Source organism: Zingiber officinale, chromosome 7B (genome assembly GCF_018446385.1).
Source record: "Zingiber officinale cultivar Zhangliang chromosome 7B, Zo_v1.1, whole genome shotgun sequence".
Lineage (NCBI taxonomy): Eukaryota > Viridiplantae > Streptophyta > Magnoliopsida > Zingiberales > Zingiberaceae > Zingiber > Zingiber officinale.
Genome location: NC_055999.1, coordinates 1,395,253 through 1,407,039, shown reverse-complemented (window position 1 = coordinate 1,407,039; position 11,787 = coordinate 1,395,253). Strand labels below are relative to the sequence as shown.

Genomic DNA, 11,787 nt, shown 5'->3' with positions numbered 1-11,787 from the left:
TCAATCTATTAAGTGGCATTATGACGTGCTTGAGACAATTATGAAGCAGTTGATTGCAGTTTAAGAAGACAAATCATTAAGATAGTTAGGTACTCTCTTTGAATAGAGTGGCGAGAAGATTAAAAATATTCAATTGAATTCTTATGTTAATCGCCATCAACCGAGACGATCGAGGACGCCACCAAAAGAAAGGAACTCAATTGAAAATCAAGGATATTTGATGTATTATTGGTAGATCACAGAACCCCTTTGAGCTACATACATCTGCACCATAAAAGAAAGAGATTTCCTTTGATTTTATTCACTGATTTGGTCCCTTTCTTCATAATTATATCCCTTCTCGCCAATCTGGTTCTGCTGTTTTCAATTCCCCACAAAAATCTAACAAACTACAGCTAGATATTTCACAAAACTATCGCCTATCGACACCCCGGTTTCTTGATCCACGCATCATCCTAGTACGAGCTGCCGCTCCGCCCGCCGCCGCCGCCGTCGTCGCCGCTCTCCGGCTCCGGCTCCTGATTGAGGTCCGGACTCTTATACCGCCGCTTATCCCCTTTTTTTACCCGCCGCCGCTCCTCCTCCCGCGCGCAGAGCAGCGCCGCCGCCGCCCCTGCAGTGCCCAGCTGCATCGCGTCCGCCTTCGCGCCCACCTCCGCTGCCCTCTTCCGGATCGACGTCGCCGACATGTCAGCCGCGCCCACGGCGTCGGCGGAGATGTCCTCGGGGAAATTGAGGCGAGCGGCGGGGCCGCGGAGGTAGAACAGCGCGGTGTCGTATGCCTTCGCGGCCGCCACCGGGGTGCAGTAGCTCCCCAGCCATATCCTCGACCGCTTGTTCGGCTCCCGGATCTCCGCCACCCACTTCCCCCACTTCCTCATCCGAATCCCTCTGTACCGCCGCTCCTTCACAGGCCTCGCGATCGCCACCACCGGCGCAACCTGCCCCTCCATCGTCCGTCCGTCCCTCGAACTCCCCCTATCTCATCGATTGAGAAACCTAAATCAAAACCGAACTGTGGCTTCGAGTTGCGTGCAGTCTATTATATATATAGCGCGAAGGCCGGCAGTAAACGCGGTGAGGTCGGCGCCACTTTTCCCATGGCAAACAAAAGGACGGTGGAGCTGATGGAGTCCCGCACAAGGAAAGAGTGAGGAAAGCGACAAACTTCATTTGACGCCGTCAATCTTCCGTTACCTCCCGTCGTTGACGTGGCGTTCTCCGTTCGTCCGTTTTGGGTGCCACGTCGTCCGGATGGTTGACAAATGGACGCAAAGTCAAACGAGGGAAACGCGTCGGATTAACGTGGCGTCAAGGCAATGATCACGAGGAAAAGACAAGGGGAAAGGAAGGCGGCGAACACGAAGCCCGGAAAGCGTAGGTCGACCGCAGCCGCCGCCACGTGGCGCGGCCGACAAAGGAAGGCGGTGCGACGCCGGGAGATAGTTTCGTAATGTTTGGTTTTAAAAGGTAAATAAATTGTCCTACTACGCTACGGCAGCGCGTGAGGGCGGCGGCCACGGACGGACGGACGGATGGAGGCGGCGGCGCTGGATCTGGCGGAGGAGAGTGGAGGGAGAGTCGTGGTCGGTGGATATAGCGGTGCCGGCAAAGCCGACCTGGAAGCGAACGGTGAGGCGGCGTGATAAACCAGATAAATATATTTGATAGATTGAAAATTTTGAGAACTAAGATTTATTTAATTATTATATTAAAATAGTTCATATTACAGTGAAGAAAAAGTAATTAAAGGATAGAATATATATATATTATCAAAGGCATTCAAATTTAAAAATATAAATAATTTTGATAGGACTCGATTTGAGATAAAATTTAAGCTCGAGTTTATTCAGATTTTGAATCGATCATATTTAAATTATAATTTAAAATGACTTAAATTTAAATTGATTTAAAGTATTTTTATCTTAATTTAATAAATTTAAATTATAATTATATAAAAATAACTAGAATTCGATTTAAGTTTGACTGTTTGTATATTCAAATTTGACTAAAAAAATATTCACACTTGTTTGATTTAAGTTCAAATTTAATAATTTTAAAAGTAATTTTTAAGTCTATTCGAAAAACTTACGAACCGAATCAATTTGTTTGTCAGCAGGGATCTCCTGGTCCACAAATTGCGGATCAGGGGATGGTCCATTGATCTGGACCTTTGATTTGAATGGACCCCATCTTTAAATAAGTGGGATTCATTCAAATCAAAGGTCCACATGTAGTGGACCATTCCCTGGTCCACAATTTGTGGACCAAGAGATCTGCTCTCTTTGTTTGCACCCCTAAAATTAATAGGACGCCTTAGTTTTTATAAATGAAATATTTTTCCCCGAAAAAAATAAAAAGATCTCATGTTAATTTATTTTGAAATGCTCTTTATTTGGGAAATACTATAAATTCCAAGTAGCTATTATAATATATGGAAGTTTTTATGATAAATTTATGGTTCAGATTGATTAAGTGTAAAATAAATAATTTTTCACTGTTTTATCAAAATAAAATTTAACAAACTTGATTAAAATTATTTAATTAATCAAAAAAAAAAAATAATTATGAAAACTATTAAAGAGCTATTATACATTACAAAAATATTATATTAGGTAAGTGGTAATATATACTACTGTAATAGTTGTGAAAATAAAGCCTAATTTACCAAATAGCATACTCAAATTTATGAATAGACTAAAAGATGTATTATATTTTGATATTTATCAAAAGATATACTTAATTTATTATTCTTCCCATTTTAACCCTAAATTATTGCTCTCTTCTCTTTCCTCTCATCTATGCATGTAATTTCTCTTCTCTTTTTCTCTATATCCTCACGGGCTCAACTGTTATGGTAAGTGGGTTGTTAGTACCAACACTAGGTCGTAGGCATAGTTTGTAGAATCGCGATCCTACGTAGAATCGATTTAGGGTCAGGATCGGATCGGTCAGGATCGGATCGTAGAATCGTACGATCCTACCAAAAACCCTTAAAATCTTATCATACATGATTAATAATTAGAAAAAATACTTAAAAAACTCATTTACATATAAATAGATAACTAATTTTGCATATATATGCAATCATTTACACTCAACACCTTATATTACATTACTACATGTACAAATTTAAATTAACTAGTAATTTAACTATTATTCTCACATAGTAATAATATTTATATTTTCATATCATAAAATGAAAGAATATAAAATTTCTATTAACACAATAATAATAACACATTCAACGTCAAAAATATTTCCTTGGTTTATAAGATGATCCAATTTAAAGGCCAATAAAGCACATAACGTACATAACAAAAGTTATTGGATCCTTTGATTCAAATATGAACGTCGAAAATAATCTTCTAAAGATTGGTTGATGTCACACAATACTAGACAATAGACATCCAAAAATTCATCATTTTGGGGGGAAAATGACAGAATATTATTGATATAAAACTAACTCAAAAATAATTAAATATATGTTTAAATAATTTAAAACCCTAACAAGATGAAAAAATATAATAATAAAAAATAAAATCTTCTAGGCATCCGAAAAGGATTTAAATAATATTTTTTGGGTTTGAAATAGGGTGGTTAAGGATAAACTTTGAAATTTATTAAAGATCTCTGAACGAGCTTTGATTTGATATATTATAGGCCCCGTGGTTCAATCCGAGTCAAAAGTTATGACCTCTCAAAGCTTCCACCGATCCTGCTCCGATCCTGTTACGATCCTACCGATCCTGTTCCGATCCTACCGATCCTACCGATCCTGCTGCGATCCTGCTGCAAAACTCGATTCTGCACGATCCTGGATCGATTTTGGGTCTTAGGATCGTAGGATCGTACGATCCTACGATCCGGATCGCGATTTTGCAAACTATGGTCGTAGGTTTGATTCTAAGGGTTGGGAAGGAATAATAGCCCTGCATCCTGTGGTGGAAACATTTGGCCCTGCCACCCACTTGCCTCAACAGTTATCATGATTTACTTCATTCGTGTTGGTCGTGGAGTCGACTGGCGGAGGCCTTGGGGACGAGGGTTATAATCTTTTCTTTTTTTCTCTGATATGTATGCAATCTCTTTTCTCTTTCCTCTATCTTTTGGATGCATACATGCACGCTGGACCTGATATTTTTTCAAATCAGGTCTAACGTGGACCTGATATGGAATCATATCAAACCCAACATGGAGATTTTTAGGGATTATTGCTTATTACATTTTAACATCTCTAAAAAGTCAAAATAAACAATATATAGCATATTTGAACTCCTTGTAACCCCATAAATCCACAAGAACTGAAATAAATGAAATCAGAGTTTTCTAAGTCCATCAGTGGATTTCAGTCAAAATCCACTGATGGACCTAAAAATCTCATATTGCACCTATTTTAGTTTTTATGAATTTATAGGGTTATAAGGAGTTCAAATATGTTATTTATTATTTATTATAGATGTTAAAATGTAATAGGGAATAATCATAAAAAATATCCAAGTTGAGCCCAATATAGAATCATATCAAGCGTAATCTGAGCCTGATATGGAAAAATATTAAGTCCACGTAATATCAGGCGCAGGGCCACGTTGGCCCTGATATGGAAAAATATCAGGCCCAACGTTGAAAAATATCAAGGCCACGTTGGGCCTGATTTGAAAAAATATCAAGCTCAATGTGCATGAATGCATCCAAAAGAAAGAGAAAAGAAAAAGGAAAAGAGATATTGCATACATATGAGAAAGGAAAGAGAAGAGAAATTACATGTACAGGTGAGAAAAAAGATACATATAAGAGAAGAAAGAGCAGAGAATTACATGTATGCATATCAAGCTCAATGCGCATGAATGCATCCAAAAGAAAGAGAAAAGAAAAAAAAAAAAAGATATTGCATACATATGAGAAAGGAAAGAGAAGAGAAATTACATGTATAGGTGAGAAGAAAGATACATATAAGAGAAGAAAGAGTAGAGAAATTACATGCATAGGTGAGAAGAAAAAGAAGAGAGCAATAATTTAGTAATGATTGACATTTAAAATGGGAAGAATAGTAAATTGAGTGTGCTTTTTATTAAATACTCAAATATAATACGTCTTTTAGTCAATTCATAAATCTGAGTACGCCCTTTTTAAATTGTCAAGAATAAAGAATTTATAATAGTTACTTGGTAGTTTTTACATTATTATAAAGTCAATAATATTAAGATAAAAAATATTTTGAGTATAAAAAATCTACGATGAAATATCTTTTTTTATATATTTTTTAAATAAATGTTTATAAATAATTATTTGTATACATATGCTACTTAGAGAGCGAATCCTCTGGTCCACAAATTACGGACCAGAGGATGGTCCCTTATAAAAGATTGGATAATTTAGATGGACCCTACCTATTCACAAGTAGAATCCATCCAATTCCATATAAGGGATCATCTTTTGGTCCACAAATTACGGACCAGAGGATCCGACCGGTGCTACTTAGAGCATCTGCAATGCAGATGTTAAAGAGTTTTATAACAACTCCCTTGTTGTTAAAAGTATTGGGAAAGGGGTGTTATAACACCCTTTGCTTGAACACGTTCAAGCAAAAGGCGAGGTGAGCCAGCCCCTGGTTGGCCTACTCATGTGTATTTTTTTTAGTTTTTAAATTTTATTTATTTAAAATTATAAAATTTAAAAAGTAAGATTAATAATAATAATAATAATTTAAATATTTTAAAATATATTTATTTAATATGATATAATCTTAAGATGATTGAGTGGATTATAAGACCAATAAATAATGAGTGTTAATGTTAAAAGAAATGTTGGTGAAAGAAGGATGCTGTTATAATGAGTATGTGGCAGTATACTCCAAATTTTTTGATGAGTTGTTAGATGTTATAACGATGTAACGTTGTGGATGCCCTTAGTGACATAAGAATTTTTTGTGGAATTTTTTTTATACATTATTTTGTTTTTAATAGATCACACTAATACAATCAATCATTGTTGAATCACAAATCATTTTAAAGTTCAACTGGGTCGACTGAGTCATTTTAAAATTCAATTGGGTCGACTGAATCAACTCATAACCTCTCTCATACCACTGACGTTGACTATAAATAAATATTTGTCGCCTAAGATTAAAAAGAAGTCGCACCATAGCAGTCATTGCAAGACTATCCCGTACATTTTGAGAATAATAAATAACTAAATTTATTCAACTTTTACATAAATAGATGTAATAAAAAAAATTGATTTGGAAGGTAAAATTTTCTAACCGTAGGTCAAAACATACAAGATATCATGGAGTTACATGTTGAAGTATCTCCGCATACCACACTCATTTATACTTACATTCCTCCATCGCATGTGCAAATAAAGTCAAAGCACTCACCAACCACAAAAAATCATCATACGAACACGAAGTCCTTAGACTTGCATTCACACCAACACCTTTACATTGATTTGCAATCAACGGACAACAAGCATGTTGGAAAAACACAGGCAAATGCTCAAACAAAACCATGGGCACCAAGCATCACACGGACATCAGAAGCAACCTTTGCATCACAAGCAAACTAATAAACCCTTGGTGATTGAGATCCACGGACTATATCATGGACAACAACAAGCTTCTCACAGACCATATCATCAAGTCGGCTTGAGATACACCATCCGATATATATGAACTTGAATCTTCCGAAATAATTAAACAACATCCGTAGCAATGCCCTGAAAATGACATTTGTTTCTAACTTTCCACACATAAAAGATTAGGCTAGAGATACCTAAATACTGAGCCTTCATCTTGCGGTTCCCACTTTTGTGATGTCTTTCAAAAATCTGCTATAACTCATTAAAAGATTGAAAATTATGATGGATTTCTAGCCATTGTTTTACCTTGCTCCGAAGGTCATAAACAACCGAACATTCAAAGAATAAATGATGATTTGATTCTTCTTGTTATCGACATAAGATGCACTTCTTATTTGGTTCATACATCATTCTATCTGTGGTTTTCAAATTTCCATGAGCAAGCATCCATAGTATGAAGCGATGCTTTGGCATGATTTCCAACCTCCACACCATTGGTATGAAAAATTTGTAAGCATTTGTAACTTCTTTCCCCTCTCCAACAAACCAATCTATCATTCTCATATTTGCTCCCCCAACTCCATTTGATGTCACTAATATCTTGCTTTGGATCTCCAAAAGCCTCTTGATCAAAGGTGAGTCTGAATCCTTTTTTTGTCATGCCCAAAAATCTGCACCCTTTATATAATGTTGATGTACCCACTTAACGTAAAGCGAATATGCTTTTGTTTGGATATTTCATAGTATTTTGCTCAATAATGCTTCATTTCATGATAATAGGTCCCTAAGCCCATAATCACCATCATGTTTAGCTAGACAAATCTTTGACCATGCAATTGGTGGATGCTTTGAAGACCAAACAAATATGCGACAAATGGCTTCTATCTTATCAATCACACCACTAAGAGTCGGAAGCATGGAAAGCCAAAAACATTCCATATCTTGAAAATCGTGCCCACTAGTTCTAAGTGACTGGTGTAGGATAAAGTGTGCTTACACCATGAGTTGATTTTCTTTGTAATAGCCTCAAGAAGTGACCCATAATTTGCAATCCTTAGTTTAAAGAGATGCCCAAATATCTAAAAGGAAATTCGTCTTCTTGAAAACCCATAAATTCAAGCAACCAGTTCCTCATGGTGGTGTCCACTCCCGCCAAGAATACTTGTGTCTTTTGTGGGTTTTCCCAAAGCCCCAAGATCCCTTTAAAGTAATTCAAACAATTCACCAAGCGTTGTGTAGATGATTCATCCGCTCTACAAAATAACATAAGTGTTGGTGCGGTTAGCATTAACGATTTAACCCAGGTTTTGATGAATGACAAATAGGTTAAGTTAGGTTTGTCGTTATCTAATGCTTTGATCGAGTATGCAGGCTAAGTCCAGACAGGTCGACGGACTGATCGGATGTCTGACACGAAGTCCAAGCGGGTCGACGGGCTGACCGGACGCTTGGCGAGAAGTCCAGTTAGGTCGACGGGCTGACCAGATAGCTGGCACGAAGTCCAAGCAGGTCGACGAGCTGACCGGACGCTTGGCACGAAGTCCAGATTGTTGGGACCGAAAAGTAGCTAGAGGGGGGTGAATAGCTCGTCGCGTGCTTCGTGGTTGGCGTTGCTTGTTTCTTCAAAGATGCGCAGCGGAAACACAAGAAACAAACCACACAACGCTAACAAGGTTAGTTTACTTGGTATCCACCTCACAAGAGGTGACTAGTCCAAGGATCCACACCTACTCACGCACCCTCCACTAATAAAACCCTCCTTTTCGGTAACTACCGAAGGCGGAGAAACCCTACAAGTTCACACTACAAGAAGAAGGGGAAAGGATACAAAATAAAAGCACAAAGCTTACAATGAGTACAAGAAAACTCTAACCCTAGCTTTCTTCCTCTTGCAATAGATCCGCCTCTTGACTTGGAAAAACTTCCAAGAACTTCAAGAACTGGCGTGGAGAGCTCTGTGGAGTCGCTGGTGAAGATCTGAGGTTTGTCGTAGAAGCGATGCCGAAGGAAATGAACGCCTGTGGCTTAAATCGACGCTAACGGTCGAATCCCGATCGATTGGATTGCTCCCAATCGATCGGGGAGACTTTGGATCGATCCAGAGCGCCTCTGTGCTCTGGAAATTCGCTTGGATCGATCGGCTGATCGATCCAGGGCTTATCGCGACATACAACATCTTCCCAATCGATCCACTGATCGATTGGGACCTCTGGATCGATCCATTGATCGATCCAGAAGGCTACTGTGTGCTCACGACTGCCTCCCAATCGATCCACTGATCGATTGGGACGAAGGCTTATTGCAGGGACACACCAATCGATCGACCGATCGATTGGGCTCCAGCCAATCGATCGGCTGATCGATCCGGCTACTGATTTTTGCCCAAAATCAAGTACCAAACCTCCGAAACCAACATCTGGTCAGCCTTGACCTGTTGGTTCATCATGCCTAGCATCTGATCACCCTTGACCTGCTAGGACTCCCTCACCAAGTGTCCGGTCAACCTCTTAGACCCACTTGGACTTTTCTTCATCATGCCAAGTATCTGGTCACTCCTTTGACCTACTTGGACTTTCACCAGATGTCTGGTCAACCTTGACCCATCTGGATTTCTCCGTGCCTGGCTTCACTCACCAGGACTTCCAATCTGCCTAGCTTCACTCACCAGGACTCCCAATCTGCCTAGCTTCACTCACTAGGACTTCTCCTCTGTCTGGCTTCACTCACTAGGACTTCCAATCTGCCTAGCTTTACTCACTAGGACTTCTCCTCTGCCTGGCTTCACTCACCAGGACTTCCTTCTACCTGGCTTCACTCACCAGGACTTTCTTTCTGCCTAACATCCCAGTTAGGACTTCCCAGTCAAGTATCTGGTCACTCCTTGACCTACTTGACTCTTCTTCAATCAACCTTGTATTGTCAAACACCGAAACTGAAACCAAGACTCAAGCTTGGTCAACCAGGTCAGCCTTGACCTGAGGGATATTGCACCAACAATCTCCCCCTTTTTGATATTTGACAATACCATCACTGTCACTTACAATACCACATGTAAGTTAGGCTAAACCCAAGGCCTAAACCTTCTTCATGCCACTAGGTAATGAATACATAAGTTAAGCCCTTCATTCTCCCCCTAAGAGGGCAAACTCCCTCTAGGTAATGAAAGTCTAACTTACTCCCTTTCATTCTCCCCCTATTGGCACACATCAAACCATGCCACATTTTGGGCACACGTCAACACATTCACTTGTTGAAAACTCTCCCCCTGAAGAGTTGCTCATCACGGTTCACAACTTTACTCGTTGTGATCAACACGATAATGAAGGGTTCATTCCCTTCATCATCAACAATGCTCGCCCTGGAGCAATAACAAAGTCCAATGACCCAAATGAAAGTCTCATACCCTTCATTTATCCTTAACCCTACATTCTTCCTCAATGTAGGCAAATGCCCATCCTTGAGTATTATCCACTTGAAACTACTTGAATAATGAGGATATCCACTCCCCATTAAAGTTCAAACGCTCAACCTTGAGCATGTTCTTAACGGAAGGTTAACCACCTTCCAAGGTTCATGAAAAATAATTTTCATGTCTTTAAAGAGTCCCTCCCCCTAAAGACATGGTGGTAACTTCTGTCATTGCACCAACAATGACTTGGAATCCCTAAAACTTTAGGAAACCCAATTTTAGAAGTTTTGAGGTTTAAATATTCAAAATTTGAAACAAACCTCAACCTAAACTTCAACTTAGCCTTCCTTAACCAATCCATCCTTGTTTTCCACATGAAAATACTCTTTCAATGTATACAAATTTATTTTCAGGGGTTTGGAATGGTTACATAGACTAATCATGGTTCAAACATGCTGAAATCAGACTTTCCCAGCCAAAATCAGCATTTTTGTTCGATTGGAGGTGGTCCCAATCGATTGAACCCGGCTGAATCGATCCACTGATCAATTCAGACTTCCTAGATCGATCGGCTGATCGATCCAGTGAGCTTCTGCTCGCGGGAGAACCTTCCTTAATCGATCTCCCGATCGATTGGGGAACTCCAATTGATCCACTGATCGATTGGAGCTCTGATAGTTGCTGAAATTCCATTTCAGTCAACTTCAGAAACCCCTAGAAAATTCTACAAAAATCGTGAAAATTTGTGTAGACATTATTTAGGGTATACTTTATCATGGGAAAATAGTTTTCTATGAAAATACATCATATTTTCAAATATTGACATAAACTTGAAACCTTGCATAAACTTTAGTGTTTTCTTCAAGTTTGTGTCTAACTATTCAATGGTGATTACTATCAAGAGATAGCCTTCACCAAGGTTTTCCAAAATCATTTTAAAAACCTTTTCAAAACCAATATCCCATCATGTTCCTTGGGCTTAATGCACATGACTTGTACATTAGCTTTCCCAATGATGGGAAACACATAACTATGTGTTTTGATTAACTCAAAACTCAAAAGAATGCACTACATCAACATCTTGAGTTTTGTTCATCATCCTAACATCTCACTTGTATCTAAATTGCACAAAAACACATACAAGTCATCTTATTGGTCTTTGTGAGATGTAAAGTTTGGTTTTGCCCTAATCTAGGGATCATGCATATTTATCTAGGCATTTTATGGATATTGAACATCCACTTAGGATGTTACTTGTTAATACCACTTGTTGACAACACTTGTTGAAAACACTTGTTGATAAATGCCATTTGTCCTTGCTTTTAAGGAAATAAACATAATGCATGATAATGTTATGACATCATCAAAATGGATTAGTTTTCAAAAGAAAGATTCCTATAACTACATGATGTATGTATGACATGATATGAAATTTTTATATTTTTCATAGTAAGTCATGAATACACAATACAAAACTAAATATGATGTCATGACATATAGTGAGCAAACAATCATGACAAGATTTAGCATAAATAAAATACCTAGATTACCTATCTAGGTGTCCTTAAACCTTAGCTAAGTTAAAACTTAAACCTAGATTGCTCTCTAAATGCTCCAAGAAAATGCCAAAACCTAACTTGGCATTTCTAATCCTCTTGATTAACTTATGCCAATTGAAATTAAGCTTATTCTTCAAATGTTAGCATATTTCGTTCTTCCACAAGAGGAGCACTTTGAAATTAAGGCTTAAATTGACCTTAAATTTTCTAAGAACATACCAAAATCCCAACTTGATAGTT

The 11,787-nt window shown here is 38.5% G+C and overlaps 1 protein-coding gene across 1 annotated transcript; it reads right to left on the bottom strand.

Annotated features, from left to right (window-relative positions):
• Window positions 1-200: 200 nt before the first annotated feature.
• LOC122004948 (ethylene-responsive transcription factor RAP2-9-like) lies at window positions 201-1,034 on the bottom strand. The gene has a single exon (XM_042559821.1). It carries the CDS (start codon window positions 951-953, stop codon window positions 456-458), a length of 498 nt encoding a protein of 165 aa, XP_042415755.1. The 5' UTR covers window positions 954-1,034; the 3' UTR covers window positions 201-455.
• Window positions 1,035-11,787: the final 10,753 nt, after the last annotated feature.

What these genes read in the sequence shown, in the direction of transcription:
- LOC122004948 (XM_042559821.1), bottom strand. Translation starts at nt 953, where the DNA reads ATGGAGGGGCAGGTTGCGCCGGTGGTGGCGATCGCGAGGCCTGTGAAG.